Source organism: Ylistrum balloti, unplaced genomic scaffold (genome assembly GCF_031769215.1).
Source record: "Ylistrum balloti isolate Yb309-2 unplaced genomic scaffold, AGI_CSIRO_Ybal_v1 Utg369754, whole genome shotgun sequence".
In the NCBI taxonomy this organism is placed as follows: Eukaryota; Metazoa; Mollusca; class Bivalvia; order Pectinida; family Pectinidae; genus Ylistrum; species Ylistrum balloti.
This window is the reverse complement of record NW_026781956.1, coordinates 1678351-1700271: the sequence shown is the minus strand read 5'-3', so window position 1 is coordinate 1700271 and position 21921 is coordinate 1678351. Positions and strand designations below refer to the sequence as shown.

Genomic DNA, 21921 nt, shown 5'->3' with positions numbered 1-21921 from the left:
CCTGCTTATTCTAATCTAGCTTGACATGCCTCAGTGATCAATGGTGATTAACTGCTGCTCCTTGCTGCTCACTCTTCCGGAATGCCTGGTCTTATTATCCTTGCACTTTTTCTGGAGGCCGCCTTATCAATCTTTCTTTGAGTCCTATTTTGCCCTAGTTTTATTGAATTCGAGTTTGGATTATGATGATGTTGAATCTTGACATACTAGCGAATCAGTTACAGTCTTATTTTGGCACTATATCCAACCAATTTTGAACATGTACTTCTGAAAATAGTATAATATATAAATGAGCTCGGTATACTACCATACCGAATTAAATATCGGTGAACGGTTGTACGTAAATATATGCATGGTTTTAAACCATTGGAGTGTAGTTCGTGAAATGTACGTCTCTTTAAGCCAAAAAGCACAAGCATTGACGATGAATTCGTTAGAATATAAGAATTTCTGGTTAACAAAACTCCGTCGAGTTTAGTGATAAGGTCTTTCATAATACCAAATTAACGCCATACCCATGGGAACTAACGATTACCATCTCATACAAGGCTGAATTTATATAAGTCTTCCCTCAACAGCGTTTTGACCGCTACCGGTTTTATGGTTGCCGTAATATAACAATTATTGAGAATCGTTCTATTTCATTTGAGTCATATGAAGTCAGCTTGTACAATAGACCCGAACCAAACAGACCCAAATATTTATGGTGATGAATCTTATATAAAGATCTACATTATATCCAATTTCTTAATGAATTTCCGACACACTATTAATTTTAATGTTTATATTTTTCTTTGAAACTGACAAGTTTTAAAGAAGGTTGAGTAGGGCACAATTTCATTATTGATCATGAGAATGGATTCTGGAATAGGGGTTTAAGTCTTATTTTGTTTGTGTATTTACAATGTTCATCTTATACTTACGTAGTTCATACTCTGCCCTTCTGCTACCGATTGTTCACTCGAATAAGTTTACTTCTAAAATGAAGCACAAAGAGGCAATTTGACAATCACTTCAAACCCCCAACGAAGACACTGTTATTTACCAAAACATACCGAATTATGTTTTTTATGTGGGACACTATAACAGTAGGAGACAAGACGAAGACGTCCGGTCTGGGGAACAGACAGTGACATGTGTTTGATAAGAAATGGAAATCACTTTATTATAGAATAAATATAAATTGATTTATGGTTTGTGAATGGAAGTAAATGAATCATTTCCGTATATGGTCGTGAATCGATAGTGACCACGTGTTAGGTAGGTCAGTCAGAAGTCAGAGTAACGCCAGCTTATACATAACTCACAATTAGTATTCCTTAGTATGAGGATGGTGCCAATCGATGTCATTGTCTATGCAAGTGAGAATTACGACACCTCTCCATTGACTTATAGGTGTGAGAAAATGATTATTGCGTCAGTGAACGCTGAACTAGATATAACCTTATCATAGTGGACATTCGTTGGAACTCACCTATGTTGTCATTTTAGTGAGGCTTGGTCAACAACAACAACACATGTTCCTCGTCAGCACTGTTTAACTGATAATTAATTATAATTTGCAATAACACTGTGTAGTGATACAAATGTAATACGAAAACGGCAAACACGATGTATTAACGGAATGAATACATATTCGATGAAAACAGGACAAAATATGAACAACAGAAATATTTACTCATATACTAATAAAACAGTATAAGGATAACATGACAAGGTGTTCCGTTAGGGTGTCTTCTGCTTCATCAAAGACACCTTCTTGTACTATAGCTACACGTTTGTTTCTGCTTCATCATCGACTCCCACTTGTACTATAGCTACACGTTTGTTTCTGCTTCATCATCGACTCCCACTTGTACTATAGCTACACGTTTGTTTCTGCTTCATCACCGACACCTTCTTGTACGATAGCTACACGTTTGTCTCTGATAGTACTACACACGTTTGTCTGCTGTACTACATCATCACGACACCTTCTTGTACGATAGCTACACGTTTGTCTCTGCTTCATCACCCTCTTGTACAGTAGTTACACGTTTGTCTCTGCTACATCACCGACACCTTCTTGTACAGTAGCTACACGTTTGTCTCTGCTACATCACCGACACCTTCTTGTACGATAGCTACACGTTTGTCTCTGCTTCATCACCCTCTTGTACGGTAGCTACACGTTTGTCTCTGCTACATCACCGACACCCTTCTGTACGATAGCTACACGTTTGTATCTTACATTAAAACCGGGTTTATACCTGTAATTGTTTTATATGAAGTATTACATACCGAGTGACGTATTACATCACACGACAGTCGGGTTGTGATATAAAAATATTGATTCAATTGTTAAATTTTAAAATCGTCGTGGAAAACTACTTCAGTCAATGAAGTTAACGAATGATTATGGGCTTGCATTTAGCGAAGAGCGCTTTTTTTGTATTGTGATTGCAGTAAGGAACACAAATCCTAAATGACAACCTATTGTTTATCATGAATTGTGACGTAATATTGTTATTACTACTCGATACTGCTGCTGTCAGAATTTATTACGATCCGATCGTATTCCATACCATTCTATTTCCACTAAAAATCTAAAAAGTGTGACAAACAGTGAGCGCATTAAACATTGCCTTTGCACTGTTTTTTTTAAATATACGATCCATTGCATTGTGAAGATCACTCGTGTTTCTTGTAATTTTCAACTAGAGATTGAAAGGACTCAATATTAACAGAATGGAATAAAAAATTGCCAACATTATGACTTATGTACCATTAGAAGGATAAATCCAAGTCAAAATACCGAACATATCGCAAATGTCACGAGGATTACTGTGACCTCATAGCTACAACCCGCTATTCCCTACATGAATGGAATTGGTAATTACTCGAACTTTGCAATTTGTCGCTATACCGATAAACGATATTTGGTCAGAAACGAGATTTGGATAGTTTCTTAGTAGTTACTCAAGAACGGAGAATCAACAAAAGGTAAACAATTGCATGGAGGACACTTACTCATACTAGAACATACTAATACCTTATTGAAGTACTTAAATGCACTCTTCCTTTGCGAACAATTGAATGTAAATGAGTCTGTATGGTAGCGGTTTTCCAACCAAACGTCAAGACCAGTCCGGCAAAACTGTACGACTATGAGAAAATCATTCCAAGATGGTTTATTGACCTGTCTTTAAAAGCAGAATACATTCCAAGTTTTTGTTGTTCTATCTTCAAAATACGGACGCATCATCAAGGTTGTTGGGAGCTTCATTCAGTATGAACGCATCAAGGTTTTGGGGTAGCTTCATTCAATACGGACGCATCATCAAGGTTGTGGAGAGCTTCATTCAATATGGAAACGTCATCAAGGTTGTGGAGAGCTTCATTCAATATGGACACGTCATCAAGGTTGTGGAGAGCTACATTCAATATGGACACGTCATCAAGGTTGTGGAGAGCTTCATTCAATATGGACACGTCATCAAGGTTGTGGAGAGCTTCATTCAATATGGACACGTCATCAAGGTTGTGGAGAGCTTCATTCAATATGGACACGTCATCAAGGTTGTGGAGAGCTTCATTCAATATGGACACGTCATCAAGGTTGTGGAGAGCTACATTCAATATGAACGCATCATCAAGGTTGTGGGGACCTTCACTCAATACGGACGCATCATCAAGGTTGTGGGGACCTTCACTCAATACGGACGCATCATCAAGGTTGTGGGGACCTTCACTCAATACGGACGCATCATCAAGGTTGTGGGGACCTTCACTCAATACGGACGCATCATCAAGGTTGTGGTTGTTGAATGACGAATCGAATGTTGAATGTGTTAAGGTCGTTTAGAAAAGCATTGATATCTGTTGGTGTGGTTGGAAATTGACTCATGTGATGGATCGATCAAGTAGAAGAACTTGTTTTAAATATACGTTGTGGTTTATCTTTATCCAAATTACGCGCGACTGAAATAACTTGAGGTTTGTCGTGGTTAATTATTTGGAGAACAACAACCGCTGTGCAGTTGTCTAACTTCTACCAGTGTATGCTGGGGAAATGTTTACTTACATACACTTAAAAAACCTTTATTCAGTTTTATTACAAGTTAGACACTACTATTTCCATGATGAAAAGAAAAGTAATGACTTGGTAATGAACATTTGTGTTTCACAAATTTCTTGGAAAAAAAACGAAATCCTAAAATTGTTATTAGTCTCGACCATTTCTACTAAAACTCATGCTTCTATCATAAATTACAAGACCTGTATTGTCACCCTTTATCGACAATATGTTGCATTAACATAACAAAGAAGTCATCAACTGAATCACTACAAGGGGAGAGAACTATTTTCCCTTTTAGTCGGAGATATTTTAGTAATTGTCACGGTATCATGATTTTCGTGATTTGTGTCAATTGTTGACGACGGAAAACGCATGACGACATTCGGCAGTAGAACAAGTGAATCAATTAAAGGAATCCTGTTTCCCATTTATACAGAATTGTATATTGGATGATTCTATAAAAAATAGCATATGTCTCACTGGAATATCTTTATTTAATTCATAAAATAAATGGCCTATAAACTGCAAGCACAGAGAAGTCCATTCGACACTGACACAACAGAACACCTCTACGTTTGTCGTTATGTTGTGTGTTGTGTTTATAAACCCTCAATAAAGAACACATTGAATGGAACAGAGTATATCTTGAAGCATTTCCTCTGCAAAAATTTCCAGAAATCGAACAGCACATTTCATCCTACTGCTGATCCACAGAGTCTTAAAACAGATCCTTTCTTCCATTCACAAATCCAAGTAGATGACGACCCAGAAAATGATATACAATAACAGTTTTATGTGAAACATTTCCTCTATAATCACTTCTCAGAGAAATTAAACAGATCTTTTCTTCCATCCACTGATCCAAGAGAGATGACGACCAGACGACCAGGAAACAAAGTCTAAATAATATACAATAATAGTTTAGCATGAAATGTTTCCTCTGTAGATCCTTTTTACCCACAATCTGCTGGCCTCAGGACAGTGGTGACTGGATATCAGATGATTCAAGGATATTTAAGGGTTAATCCTGAAAATATCAAAACAAACACTGTCATCAATGCACAAAGTTAACAACTTTGTCTATGATATACAAAGTAAATACTGGAAATTAACAAACTTTGTCAACTATGTACAAAGTTCATCCTCGAGATTAACAAACTCTGTCAATAATACAATGTTTATCCTGGAGATTAACAAACTCTGTCAATAATACAATGTTCATCCTGGAGATTAACAAAATCTGTCAATAATACAGTATTCATCCTGGAGATTAACAAACTCTGTCAATAATACAGTGTTCATCCTGGAGATTAACTCTGTCAATAATACAATCTTCATCCTGGAGATTAACAACTCTGTCAATAATACAGTATTCATCCTGGAGATTAACATGTCAATTATACAGTATTCATCCTGGAGATTAACAAACTCTGTCAATAATACAGTGTTCATCCTGGAGATTAACAAGCTCTGTCAATAATACAGTATTCATCCTGGAGATTAACAAAATATGTCAATAATACAGTGTTCATCCTGGAGATTAACTCTGTCAATAATACAATGTATATCCTGGAGATTAACAAACTGTGTCAATAATACAGTGTTCATCCTGGAGATTAACAAACTGTGTCAATAATACAGTGTTCATCCTGGAGATTAACAAACTCTGTCAATAATACAGTATTCATCCTGGAGATTAACTCTGTCAATAATACAATCTTCATCCTGGAGATTAACAACTCTGTCAATAATACAATCTTCATCCTGGAGATTAACAACTCTGTCAATAATACAGTATTCATCCTGGAGATTAACAAACTCTGTCAATAATACAGTATTCATCCTGGAGATTAACAACTCTGTCAATAATACAGTATTCATCCTGGAGATTAACTCTGTCAATAATACAGTATTCATCCTGGAGATTAACTCTGTCAATAATACAATCTTCATCCTGGAGATTAACAACTCTGTCAATAATACAATCTTCATCCTGGAGATTAACAACTCTGTCAATAATACAGTATTCATCCTGGAGATTAACTCTGTCAATAATACAGTATTCATCCTGGAGATTAACTCTGTCAATAATACAATCTTCATCCTGGAGATTAACAAACTCTGTCAATAATACAGCATTCATCCTGGAGATTAACAAACTCTGTCAATAATACAGTGTTCATCCTGGAGATTAACTCTGTCAATAATACAATGTATATCCTGGAGATTAACAAACTGTGTCAATAATACAGTGTTCATCCTGGAGATTAACTCTGTCAATTATACAATGTTCATCCTGGAGATTAACAAACTGTGTCAATAATACAGTATTCATCCTGGAGATTAACAAACTCTGTCAATAATACAGTGTTCATCCTGGAGATTAACTCTGTCAATAATACAATGTTCATCCTGGAGATTAACAAGCTCTGTCAATAATACAGTGTTCATCCTGGAGATTAACTCTGTCAATAATACAATGTTCATCCTGGAGATTAACAAAATCTGTCAATAATACAGTATTCATCCTGGAGATTAACAAACTCTGTCAATAATACAGTGTTCATCCTGGATTAACTCTGTCAATTAACAATGTTCATCAAACTGTCAATAATACAGTATTCATCCTGGAGATTAACAAACTCTGTCAATAATACAGTGTTCATCCTGGAGATTAACAATAATACAATGTTCATCCTTGAGATTAACAATAATAATACAGTGTTCATCCTGGAGATTAACAAACTCTGTCAATAATACAATGTTCATCCTGGAGATTAACAAACTCTGTCAATAATACAGTATTCATCCAGGAGATTAACATGTCAATTATACAGTGTTCATCCTGGAGATTAACAAACTCTGTCAATAATACAGTGTTCATCCTGGAGATTAACAAACTCTGTCAATAATACAATGTTCTTCCTGGAGATTAACAAACTCTGTCAATAATACAGTGTTCATCCTGGAGATTAACAAACTCTGTCAATAATACAATCTTCAACCTGGAGATTAACAAACTCTGTCAATTATACAGTGTTCATCCTGGAGATTAACAAACTCTGTCAATAATACAATGTTCATCCTGGAGATTAACAAACTCTGTCAATAATACAATGTTCATCCTGGAGATTAACAAACTCTGTCAATAATACAATGTTCATCCTGGAGATTAACAAACTCTGTCAATAATATAATGTCCATTCTGGAGATTAACTCTGTCAATAATACAATGTTCATCCTGGAGATTAACAAACTCTGTCAATAATACAATGTTCATCCTGGAGATTAACAAACTCTGTCAATAATACAGTGTTCATCCTGGAGATTAACAAAATCTGTCAATAATACAATGTTCATCCTGGAGATTAACAAACTCTGTCAATAATACAATGTTCATCCTGGAGATTAACAAACTCTGTCAATAATACAATGTTCATCCTGGAGATTAACAAACTCTGTCAATAATACAATGTTCATCCTGGAGATTAACAAACTCTCAATAATACAATGTTCATCCTGGAGATTAACAAACTCTCAATAATACAAAGTTCATCCTCGAGATAAACAAACTCTGTCAATAATACAGTGTTCATCCTGGAGATTAACAAACTCTGTCAATAATACAATGTTCATCCTGGAGATTAACAAAATCTGTCAATAATACAATGTTCATCCTGGAGATTAACAAACTCTGTCAATAATACAATGTTCATCCTGGAGATTAACAAACTCTGTCAATAATACAAACCTGGAGATTAACAAACTCTGTCAATAATACAATGTTCATCCTGGAGAAACTCTGTCAATAATACACTCTGGAGTCAAACTCTGTCAATAATACAATGTTCATCCTGGAGATTAACAAACTCTGTCAATAATACAGTGTTCATCCTGGAGATTAACAAACTCTGTCAATAATACAATGTTCTTCCTGGAGATTAACAAACTCTGTCAATAATACAGTGTTCATCCTGGAGATTAACAAACTCTGTCAATAATACAATGTTCTTCCTGGAGATTAACAAACTCTGTCAATAATACAATGTTCATCCTGGAGATTAACAAACTCTGTCAATAATACAGTGTTCATCCTGGAGATTAACAAACTCTGTCAATAATACAATGTTCATCCTGGAGATTAACAAACTCTGTCAATAATACAATGTTCAAGATTAACAAACTCTGTCAATAACAGTGTTCATCCTGGAGATCATCCTGGAGATTAACAAACTCTGTCAATAATACAATGTTCATCCTGGAGATTAACAAACTCTGTCAATAATACAATCCTGGAGATTAACAAACTCTGTCAAACTCTGTCAATAATACAATGTTCATCCTGGAGATTAACAAACTCTGTCAATAATACAATCTTCAACCTGGAGATTAACAAACTCTGTCAATTATACAGTGTTCATCCTGGAGATTAACAAACTCTGTCAATAATACAGTGTTCATCCTGGAGATTAACAAACTCTGTCAATAATACAGTGTTCATCCTGGAGATTAACAAACTCTGTCAATAATACAATGTTCATCCTGGAGATTAACAAACTCTGTCAATAATACAATGTTCATCCTGGAGATTAACAAACTCTGTCAATAATACAATGTTCATCCTGGAGATTAACAAACTCTGTCAATAATACAGTGTTCATCCTGGAGATTAACAAACTCTGTCAATAATACAGTGTTCATCCTGGAGATTAACAAACTCTGTCAATAATACAATGTTCTTCCTGGAGATTAACAAACTCTGTCAATAATACAAATCCTGGAGATTAACAAACTCTGTCAATAATACAATCTTCATCCTGGAGATTAACAAACTCTGTCAATAATATCCTGGAGATTAACAAACTCTGTCAATAATACAGTGTTCATCCTGGAGATTAACAAACTCTGTCAATAATACAATGTTCATCCTGGAGATTAACAAACTCTGTCAATAATACAATGTTCATCCTGGAGATTAACAAACTCTGTCAATAATACAATGTTCATCCTGGAGATTAACAAACTCTGTCAATAATACAGTGTTCATCCTGGAGATTAACAAACTCTGTCAATAATACAGTGTTCATCCTGGAGATTAACAAACTCTGTCAATAATACAGTGTTCATCCTGGAGATTAACAAACTCTGTCAATAATACAGTGTTCATCCTGGAGATTAACAAACTCTGTCAATAATACAATCTTCAACCTTCAACCTGGAGATTAACAAACTCTGTCAATAATACAGTGTTCATCCTGGAGATTAACAAACTCTGTCAATAATACAGTGTTCATCCTGGAGATTAACAAACTCTGTCAATAATACAATGTTCTTCCTGGAGATTAACAAACTCTGTCAATAATACAGTGTTCATCCTGGAGATTAACAAACTCTGTCAATAATACAGTGTTTAACAAACTGTGTCAATAATACAATGTTCATTCTGGAGATTAACAAATTAACAAGCTCTGTCAATAATACAATGTTCATCCTGGAGATTAACAAACTCTGTCAATAATACAGTGTTCATCCTGGAGATTAACAAACTCTGTCAATAATACAATGTTCTTCCTGGAGATTAACAAACTCTGTCAATAATACAATGTTCATCCTGGAGATTAACAAACTCTGTCAATAATACAATGTTCATCCTGGAGATTAACAAACTCTGTCAATAATACAGTGTTCATCCTGGAGATTAACAAACTCTGTCAATAATACAGTGTTCATCCTGGAGATTAACAAACTCTGTCAATAATACAATGTTCTTCCTGGAGATTAACAAACTCTGTCAATAATACAGTGTTCATCCTGGAGATTAACAAACTCTGTCAATAATACAGTGTTCATCCTGGAGATTAACAAACTCTGTCAATAATACAGTGTTCATCCTGGAGATTAACAAACTCTGTCAATAATACAGTGTTCATCCTGGAGATTAACAAACTCTGTCAATAATACAATGTTCATCCTGGAGATTAACAAACTCTGTCAATAATACAGTGTTCATCCTGGAGATTAACAAACTCTGTCAATAATACAGTGTTCATCCTGGAGATTAACAAACTCTGTCAATAATACAATGTTCATCCTGGAGATTAACAAACTCTGTCAATAATACAGTGTTCATCCTGGAGATTAACAAACTCTGTCAATAATACAATGTTCATCCTGGAGATTAACAAGCTCTGTCAATAATACAATGTTCATCCTGGAGATTAACAAGCTCTGTCAATAATACAGTGTTCATCCTGGAGATTAACAAACTCTGTCAATAATACAATGTTCATCCTGGAGATTAACAAACTCTGTCAATAATACAATGTTCATCCTGGAGATTAACAAACTCTGTCAATAATACAATGTTCATCCTGGAGATTAACTCTGTCAATAATATAATGTTCATCCTGGAGATTAACAAACTCTGTCAATAATACAGTGTTCATCCTGGAGATTAACAAACTCTGTCAATAATACAGTATTCATCCTGGAGATTAACAAACTCTGTCAATAATACAATGTTCATCCTGGAGATTAACAAACTCTGTCAATAATACAATGTTCATCCTGGAGATTAACAAACTCTGTCAATAATACAATGTTCATCCTGGAGATTAACAAACTCTGTCAATAATACAGTATTCATCCTGGAGATTAACTCTGTCAATAATACAATGTTCATCCTGGAGATTAACTCTGTCAATAATACAATGTTCATCCTAGAGATTAACTCTGTCAATAATACAATGTTCATCCTGGAGATTAACTCTGTCAATAATACAATGTTCATCCTGGAGATTAACAAACTCTGTCAATAATACAATGTTCATCCTGGAGATTAACAAACTCTGTCAGTAATACAGTATTCATCCTGGAGATTAACAAAATCTGTCAGTAATACAGTATTCATCCTGGAGATTAACAAAATCTGTCAGTAATACAGTATTCATCCTGGAGATTAACAAACTCTGTCAATAATACATTGTTCATCCTGGAGATTAACAAACTCTGTCAATCCTGGGATAAATATAAAGAGTGTCAACATCAAACATGAGGAAAATTCAAACAAAAGACCAGAGAATTACACCTTTCAATGTATCACAAAGAATGAATCTAATTGCATCAGCTATGTATGTATGAAATGTGAAAAAATATACTGTGAACTATAAATACAAAACTTATGTTAAAAACACAAAAATTCATCCAAAGAGCAGATAGGCAATGTCTGTCCATCATAGTGTTATACATAGTTAACACTAAAGATAAATAAAAATTACCTACCTATAAAATTTGAATCGTAAGTGTTTGATTACAACACAAAATCAATAAAGAAAGTAAAAGAAACATCAATGTAAAATTGTATAAACTGTTAATTATCCTAATTATAGTAATGAATTAATAATGTTTATCAACTTGTGAAAATCAATATGATGGAAATACTAGCAGCTTAAATCAGATTCATTGTCTATAAAAAAAGTTCAATCGATGTTAAATGTTGATAAAGCTGTCTACAGACATTACATACCCAGTCCTGGTCATCTTCTTCCTCCTCATCCTCAGGTGTATCTGACTTAAGCCCCATGATTTTGTCTGTCCATGACCCGCCCACCTGTTCTCCACCAGCAAAGTTGGATACATTTGCTGACTGATTATCCATCTTAGCAATACTAACTGTAAACAAACAACCATTGAGTGTAAATGAAAGCCAATGTTAACATCAGTTCCAACGGAATGAAAGTATCATCAAAATACACAGAGGGAGGTACGATTTTCAACATGAAACAAATACAATAAGAAAGCAAACCCAAATGATTTTTCATTCAAGATGAGTTACAGATTCTACACTTCTATTTTCAATGAAAAGATCAGTGATAAGTTTTGATTTTTAGAAAATGGCTTAGGAATAGCATATATTCTGTTATTGACCTAAGAAGTAGCATCCTACAGTTTTGACTCCATAAATGGCATAACCCTTCAGCCAGAAACTGTTTTAGCAACTAGAAGACAAGGTGGCCTATCAGAACACTTAAATCATTCCTCCATATCTGATAAAAAATATCTGTCAATGACTTTACATGGCAAGTCAGTGTGGTATTTACATATTAATGGTCCATTTCCTCTCGTTTTAACTCGAACAGAATCTCCTTCGGTAATCTCTAGTTTGTCAGCCTCACTTTCCTGTAACCATAGTGACAGGCATTGGTCACATCCAGAGGGTCGTTGTTTACTGGTCAGTGTGGACAGCTCTTGGTTAGCCAGTAGGTTGGTGGCTTCTTGATTAGTTAGACGATCAGTCTGTCCTTTAGCTTCCACCTCTGTACATAAACATGCATTAGTCACAACTTTGATTTTTTCCATAATAAGTACAGTCATTCAAGTTCATAAAACAATCACATTGTCAAAAAACAATGAAACAATTACCGTGGAACATGTAACATGACGGAGGTCAGAGAAAGTTGGTAGAATGAGGTTCAGTGTATCAACAGACCATCTTTATTATGTATATCTTACTTTAACGTACCTACACATTCTCTATTTACCTGTACCTCAATGGACTATGTCCACTTGTCCTCCAGACTGTTTTCTTACTTATTATCCTGGAGCAAAGGAAATCAGACTTCACTCTCTTACAAATGTAGGAGGGGGTGAGGTAGTTGGACCTCACTTTGGACCTCACTTTCTTACCGTAAGAGGAGTTGAGGTAGTCGGACTTTGCTTTTTTATTTACTGTACTAGGAGTTGAGGTAGTCAGACCTCACTTTCTTGCTGTAGGAGGAGTTGAGGTAGTCAGACCTCACTTTCTTACTTACTGTATGAGGAGTTGAGATATCCGGTCCTCACTTTCTGTGTTTCACTAAAGTTTGGCTCCACCTCATTCCCACTGCTATCAAACTTGCGCCTATGTACCCTGTCTAGGCTGACGTATAGGAGATAGTATCTGTGCTGGAGAGAGTATTACATTATCTTTACAATGGTACATGTACATCTAAATATATTGAAATAAGTGCATGGCTACCCATGCCGTAAAGAAAAGGTCAGCTAAATACATCGAAGGTCATTTTAGATAATTAAAGAAAAGAATATATACGTCAAATGCTATACACAAACAATGTTGCACAGAATGAAATTCTGTATACGTTATGTTACACCAAATCACGCAAAAAATAAATGCAGGAACTAAATGGATAATCGTAACACACATACAATGAATAGCCTACCTTTGAGTCCTCGATGTCAGTAATCACCACTCTGCCACGCCCTTTGATGATGCCTTCGATGATAACACCCTCCCCTCTGTAAAGAGAATGATTACGTATGGTCATAGCACAGGGGACTAATTCTATGAAAATGTCTGTTATTTAAAATAATTTCCATTTTACAAGTTTAACTGGTCATCATACTAACACACCACGAGATACGATTCAACTTATTAAAAGGAAACTATTTGAATATGAAACATTTCTTTGAGTTGTCCTATGTGTGTCAAAGAGAAACTTGTTCCAAGTTTAACGTAAAATCGAGAGATGACTCCCCACACCGATCGATTCACTATACAGCTAAGTCCAGTGTGAAGTTACCTTACTAATGCTGCCTCACACCACACCCTCGCCACGCGGACATTACCCACGGGCAGATTGGCCAAGGGTTTATTGTCATACAGGCGGCTCATGCCGCTGTAGTGTGATGTTTACTTCCGGGGTAGTTTCAGTAATACTGTTAGAGTTATCCCGCTTTAGTCACCGTGATCGGCGAATGTCATAACTTCGACGATTTTCAAATACAGAACGTAACCTAAAAGCAGGAGTGAAGAATGGATGCATTGTAAAAATGAGATATTCGTTCATAGGAGAATCAACAATATTTCTAACGGCAATACAATACATACTCGACCTGTTTTATCATTAAATTAAATGTTATAGCACACACAAATGAGACAGTTGTGTATATTTGAGGTAATTTACATGAAACGAATGTTTGTAGGAGGGTTTCATAACATTATACCTTATAAAGAATTGGTTTTAATCTTTTCGAGAAGTTTTTTTTTCGTAAATATTTTGTAAGCTAAATGCTTTTATTACCAAAGTTAATATTTTATTAGCACTAATGTTCGTCCAATGATTTTGGCACAAGTTACTTGGCCCTCTTTCAACATCACAATTAAGCATCAGCTCTCCCTTTTCATCCGTTTATCAGGGGATAACTGCAATTTGACTTGAGTAAATTGAAAAATTGGCGAACGTAAAATTTACCCGAGTACAATTTTTGTTATCCCCGATAACCTTAACTAAATAGAAAGTTAATTCTTACAAGTTTTCTTCATAAAAAATTGGAGAAGATCCGAGCTGAGCTATTTAAATAAAACAATACTTTACTAATCCTATTTGTAAACATAGAACGTTTCTTACCGTCTAAAATTTGGCAGTTGACGGTTGTGAAGTCTAAAAATTCGCAATACAACACCTTGAAAACTTTGTAGTTGACAGATTAGAATATTTACAAACGTATATGTTCCCCAGGTGTATAACGTCTTGCAAAATTCGTATGACTTTCTCTCGCTTCTTTTCTACTACATTCTTTGTTTCTGGAGTTATTTCTTTCGTTTCTTCAACCATTTCTGTCATTTCTGTAACTATTTTCTTTTCGTTTCTACAACGTTGATGTCACTTTAAAAATATGCCTGTTTAAAAGAAGAAACATACACAGGCAAAACAATCATCAAACTGGAGTTGTCTTTCCTATACTATTGTATTATATGGACAGCTGATTGTCCTGTTACACCCGTTCGAAAAAGGTACGAGATTTAATCAAGTTAAAATAAAAAATAGGCAAATGCATAAAATAAAATCGTCTGAAATTTAGGAGGTGGTCCAGCGACTTGATTTTTTTTTTGTTTTATTACTTTAAACTTGGTCAAAGTTTGGACCTGTTCATCTGGATTTGGTCCATGAGATTTTGATGTTATCATAAAGGCTGGTGAACATTTAATAGGATAAAGCAACGTTAATGATTTCATCAGGAGCAAAACTCTGACGTCACAGATATTTTTTTACCTCCGATAATAATTTTAATTTGTGTGTGTGTGTGTGTGTGTGTGTGTGTGTGTGTGTGTGTGTGTGTGTGTGTGTGTTTGTTTGTTTGAGATTGATGAAAGTGAATCACTTGTATTGCAAATTCTCTTGATGAAGCTCATTAAACATAACGTTTGTAGTTATCGTTATAACACAATGATATCAGACTTGCGCAAAGTACACGGTTTTTTTTTAACCCTTTTCACTGTAAATGAGTTATATCATATCTAAATGGTATATAAACAACGTTTTGAATGTGACGAGACATATAAGATGGGCTAGTTGTAATAGTATATATATATGATCAATGAAGTAATAACGACAGTACAGACACGCGACTTGTCAAACTTACGAGGCAATTTGCCCCTTTATCAAGACACAGATATTATATTAATTACATCACATAGATAGAACACAAAACAAATACAAAGTTATAAACTAAAATCGAGAACGGTAGTGTAAATTTAGGTGTCTGGATAATCCCTTCGGACGATGGACGCCGAAGGCCCTTTATAAGGGACAAAAAGTTGTTGTATGGAAGATGGTGATTAAAACATCAAAAATATTTTAAATAAATCTCGATATGCTTTGCATTGTCTACAAAACCCAAAAGAGACACGAGTTTAACCTAAGTACGGATAAAGACAAATATACCATAAAGTGTTGATATAAAGATATGTTATAAAGAGTAATACTGGTGTAGTGTTTACATAAAGTACATGAAGTTAATTAAAGAAATGTAGACAGTAAAATTACAATGTACAAGGCTTAGAAATGTATTAGCCTGGACACCTCTACTCTCATTCCTGAAATCAGACAAATGCATTTTAAATTTTGAAAGTTATAAATGTTTGAATATATTTAGACGATACCTGGTTATTTTAAACCCTCAGGTATAGAACGCCTTTTTAACACATATTTAATTCTTTGAATCTATAATCAAGTAATTAAACCTAGGTGCCATTCAGTCATACCTTTGTTCCATTTTATTTTACCTAGACTGAAGCCAACTTTAGGTATCAATCACTTTTACCTTGGTACAAGTAAATTGAGTACATCTTCAAATAAATCAGGCTGATGTATCTATACCTATGTTCCACGGGACACAAATATGATTGAAATAAACACAGGTACATTTATTTAAATCTATGCATAATTTAGGTAAACCTGAGTACAGTTCTACTACGTCTTGGTTTAAATGATAATTGAGTTGTCCCCCAACTTCCTGATTAGTATATTATGAGTAAGGCAATCAGTCAAAACATTGGACTGGTCGATCGATAACACTGTGGCATACTGACATTTAAATCCTGGAGGCTGCAAAGAACACGATGAAAAATATTAGTAACAAATGCAGACATCTAGACACATAGTTCTGTCAACAATCTTAGATATGGGGGTTAAGTACTACAGTAAGTAGACTAGGACTGCACGTGCCTCCCCTACAGATGTGGGAACTATAAATGATTAAAACAACGATTAATCAAGCTTCACAGAGGAACAATGATATCAGAACCAGAGTTTCTAAAAAGTTCAGAAGGAACACCATCAATACCAACAGTATTTTAACTTTGATAGAGGAGATAATGTTTTGAGCTATATTTGGAAAAACAGAATTGATATGAATTGTGGTAGGCCGAACCCGGATTCCGTTACCCTCGTAGAACAGGCTCACTGTCTTCTGAACCAGTGTAGGGGGGAAAACAATGACATGGAGATTATTAAAAACATTTTCCTTGGAAACAACATTGATAAAACCTACAGTTCATCTCCTTGATAAAAAGAATGCCAGCTAACCATGATTCTGTATTACAATTATTTAGATCGTCTGTTAATAAGAAAGACACGGACCTCGCTCATTTACAGTGTTATTGCGATACTGTTTACACAAGAAGTTTGATTAATGGTGGGTGGATTTTAAAGAACTACAAACAGCGTTTGATCGATATTCAATGCTCTCGTCTAAAGCATTTCTTCAGCACACTTGCTTTTCCCTTTAGCACACTACCATACGACATCCTAAACTGAAGGACCTCTTTTATTCTTTTGTTATTATAGTTTTCTTTTTTCAAGAAAATTGAACGATGGTCAAAGCATAAGGTTATAAACTACCCTTCGCCGAAATTGGTGGTAGGATCTTCCAACAAATTATTGGCATACCTTCGCCAGTTCATTTTGGATTTTCCTCAGTCGCCTTCCAGGTTTCAGAATTTTAGTCCCCTAGCATCACCGACAAGTTCTAGAAGGGCGTAAAAGTGGTATGATCCAGTTAAATTAGCTAGTTTTCTATGCTGTATCATTGTATCATGCATTTTTGTACAATCTATAGAAACAAACTATACCCCCTCTCCTTACTGCTTTTAAAAGTCCAGAGAACAGGCAACAAAGACCTAGTGAAGGTCTTCAATTTCACTTTCAGATATATTGATGACATATTGTCTACATGTGTTTAAATAACGAGTAATTATATCGACCACTTCCATCGCATCGGAAGCGAAAGATGCTTTTTTGTCAACTGTTTACCTCGATCTTTTTCTACGAAAAGAAGCTTCTTTAACAAAAAATACAAGGAAACCAACTGGTAAAGCTTTCAACAGAGCTGTTTGATAAGAGCGTGTAATTTTCGTGTTATACGTTGGCAACTGACAAATGCAGGTTGAAGTCATAATGATCTCGTTGAGAAACATTATATTCCCTTGTAATAGATGAAGCTGGACGTGTTTGATGCTTGTTATTATAACATTGTGTTCTATAGTTGTTTACCTTGTTCTCATTTGAGAACGTGACAGTTCTTACTTGGTTTGACAACTATTTAGAATGACGTGTGTCGTCGATGAAGGTGAAGACGCTACCCCTTCCGGAACTTCCGCATGCGGAACGTTTTCTGATGACTAGGTCACGCTTCCATATTTCATACCGATTTTCAAAATTGTTTTGATCTAAAAGCATCTTTAATTAACATTCGTGTGCCAATCAAACATCACCTACTTCATCAAAAGTAAAAGTGTTTTCATCAAAACTTTAAAAACTAACTCTTCTGTTTCATAACAGGTTTACATTTACACGGATCCTACCACATAGTTTAAACCATTGTTAAATGAAGAAACACTATTACTGAAAATTACATCAACCGTCCTGCAGGTTGTATTGTTCACAATTGTACCTACTTGTTTCACACGGATTTGGTCGTTACATTTCTTTACTTAACAGTCATCAAACGTATCTATGTTGTCTTTCACATTTAGGTTTCTACGGATCTAAGTGAGACAAGCTTATCTTGGCTGGTGTATGCTCCTCAGCCACTGTTGTCTGTATATCTTGATTTACTTTACTATATAAAATGGTTTGGTCTTTTTCGTTTTATTTCCTTCCAAACTATGTTTATACATATGTATATTTCACCCTTTCTTCCGATATTTCTTCTACAGTGCTTTGTCCTTCTTTTGACAGAATATTCATCGTTTCTGATTCAATAGTTCTGAAGTTTGTGATAAGACCATGGCGGTTCATTATATATGTTTAATGAAAACCCTTTGATATCTAGTGTAAATATAAGGATTATGTTCTCTTCTTGTCACACATTGGACTGGGCACATCATTTACTTTGCACGATGACGCCAAACAACCAACATTGAGTAACCCCATCGAGGATGCACATCGATGCAGGTCCATAATTACTTTGGGAAATTACCTTTAGATCCATAACCAATTATCTATACATTACAATGTTGAGTTTGTATGTCGTCCATACATTTTTTCTCCTATCGTATATTATTAATTTGAGATCGGGTGTCCTGGGAAAAGTTTCAATAAAAATCTATCTTTACGCTTGGCTACCAGGGAGTGAGTAGGGAATGTTACATGCCAGGTTCATATACTATATAATTAATGATCGATGATCATGTGTCACTCATTTAAACAATGTAGTGTTTCAATAGGATACATGCGTGCTTGTATGTGTTTTACACGACCTGTTGTCAAATTCATGCCGATTTAGTGCTTTACCAATAGTGGGCGCAGTTTCTGACATGATCGACCCGTAACATGATAAATTACTTGGCTGTTATATAATGAAACTTGCTATCCGATACACTGTATTGATAACAGTAATTGATAGGTTACAATGTAAACCCGATTCGTGTTGGCCGATAATTTTTCTGTCACGATGAGCCACCATTTATTATCAATATACTGTATCTCGACTCTGAGAACTAACAAGGTGACAACCACATCAGTCTTAATCACAGTTACAGTACGTGCTTTTGTCATTGAATAAGTGATTACCATTCAGCCATGATTAAAGCCTTCAACACCAGGTATTTTACTACAGACTCCCAGCTTGACCCCTAATAGATCATTCTAAAAAGTGCAAGATAGAATAATTTTGCTAAAAAAAAAAAAGACAACTGCCTCTTCTTCCTGTTTGAAAAACTGCTAAGCATTGCTTGTCCGATTAAGACTATTACCACATTTCTGTATATAAGTCTACAAAGTCTATACCGACATCAATGGGTAAGTGTATCACGATGAATCTATTTATCAATAGAATTACAAATGGACTGACTAATGAACGGCAAACATTACATTACACAGTACAGTGTATTATTAAACAACTTAATATATTTGTATATTTTTAGATCAACTTATAACCTTGTGATACATGTACATGCAAATTGTATATGAAACGAGTCTTTAAAATGCAAAACAAATATGACAAGTTTCATAGAGTATATCTCAAATGGAAGAGAACTTGAGATCCTTATTAACACATGATCTTTCAGGTAAATATTAATCCATCGTGAAGCTTTTGTTTTGGTCTATTTGGTATCGCCCTTGGTCAATGTTTCTCTACCATTTTGAGATAACGCCACATTCATTTTTATACTACATTTTTTCATATTGACCAGTACATCTTTTATTGCCTGGTATGAATATATTGTGGTAAAGTACCTTGAAACTGACATTAACTGTTTCTTTGATGCCCAGCTTTAAACGAGGCAGCAATGCGGACTGGTCAAACCGTTTTTAGTATAATTTGACCAGGTAAGGTGTAGACTCATGTTTTGCTATCATGTTCAGTGTATGAACGTTTCCATAAGTTATATCATCCATGGACAGAGTCTTCATGAGACCTAAGCTCTGGCAAAGGAGTAGAAATCAGATGTATATTCTAATCTTTATCTGAGGAAGTTTTCTGTACGATTAAAGCCCTCCACTGTGTGCTCGTCTGTATTGTTCCCTGGTTTTAACTATACGAAATTTCCTTTGGTCTGATAGTCATTATCAATGTTGTAGAATCTTGATAAGGGTACTCTCCACTCTCTTACTTCTGACGTTTAGGTGATTATTGTAATGGGTCGTCAGAACAGAACTGTTTTTGTTCCTGAAAGGAATTCAATATGTGACATTTTGTTACTATCGACAGTGTCATGTATTGTAAGTAAAATCCTATCCGACATCTCACGCAAAAACAACATCAATATATTGACACAGACATGATTATTCATCTGTATACAATGAATTAAAACTCACTTCCTACCAAATACTTTAAACATGGATGGATTCCTTCCAGCAGCTTCCGATTGCCTTGTTGTATTATTTAAATCACTGGAGGCTCGAGGTGCTTCAATCGTATACTAGTCATAGTGCTTATATAATGTAGACAAATTATTTATAAATTTCCATTCAACGAAGTCTGTTAAACAAGGGCAGACAACTCCTCCTAAACTTGAGAACCAATTAAATTTCACAGGAATGTCAAAGACCATGATTAGATGTGCATGCAGGATTTTTTCAACAAAAGTTTTCGTTGTCATGGTAGCCAAGTCAATATAACAGGTGTTATGTAATGGCCCAGAACTCATCAGTCTTTATATCAATTTTAATAAAATTAGGTCTCAAGATGCCATTGAACAAAAACAAAAACTTGGTACATCAGGTGTTTTCAGGACCGTAACATTACAAAGACACGCTTGTCCTTTACCACTTAGTGTCATAGCAACAAAATAACCTCTCGTTAGAAGCATCCTGTACAGACGTCTCCTACATATAGGAACCTATTTCAATGGCTTACACAGAAATATCATGAACCATATGTATGTTGTTACATTTTTTTCTAGTTAGAAACAATCGCAATGAAATTCTGCAAAAAGGATTCTGCCCTAAAGTAATCGTTGAGTAGGAAATGGCATCGGAGTGCATTTGAAACTGTTGCGGAGACTCTATTTCAATGGTTTGTAGAAAAAGGGAATAAAAAAGTCCGTTTTCTGAATTTTTTTTAATGGCAAAATCTGACGAATTCGCAATACGACTTGGAGAAATTGACTTTGAATCTAACAGTGGCTGGTTGGAATGTTTTCAAACGAGACATAGTGCGTGTCGTTCCGTATGTGGGAAAAGTGCTGTTGTTAAATGAACAAATTAACTTTTGTATTATTGTTATTCATTTTCTGATAACGAATCCTGCATTATTTTTTCCAAAAATTGTCACAACTGCATAACGAACTGATCCTCGTGGTCCCCAGAGATATGTTATAAACGTGTTTTACTGAACATGTAATCTTTGGTTAGTAAATAGGGACGACGGAATGGAACATGTCTAGAGAAATTCAACGTCATACATAAAACGCTGATGTCAGTGGGATTAAAACCTAAACAACAGATGGAAAAAAAAACTTTTCGTCTGCAATGGTATAACTTATCATCAGGGGGGCACGTCTAGCTTATGTTTTGATGTACAGGATGTTTCTATGATGTTAAAAAGACGGATTATATCTATATTGAGATGTGATGGTG

At 35.1% G+C, this 21921-nt stretch overlaps 1 protein-coding gene across 1 annotated transcript; it reads right to left on the bottom strand.

Annotated features, from left to right (window-relative positions):
* Window positions 1-4531: 4531 nt before the first annotated feature.
* On the bottom strand, window positions 4532-13727 carry LOC132543381 (arpin-like). The gene is made up of 6 exons (XM_060206871.1): window positions 13636-13727; window positions 13276-13351; window positions 12868-13000; window positions 12157-12372; window positions 11583-11728; window positions 4532-5084 (listed from the first exon to the last, which is right to left on the bottom strand). Exons 1-6 carry the CDS (start codon window positions 13725-13727, stop codon window positions 5079-5081), a joined length of 669 nt encoding a protein of 222 aa, XP_060062854.1. The 3' UTR covers window positions 4532-5078.
* Window positions 13728-21921: the final 8194 nt, after the last annotated feature.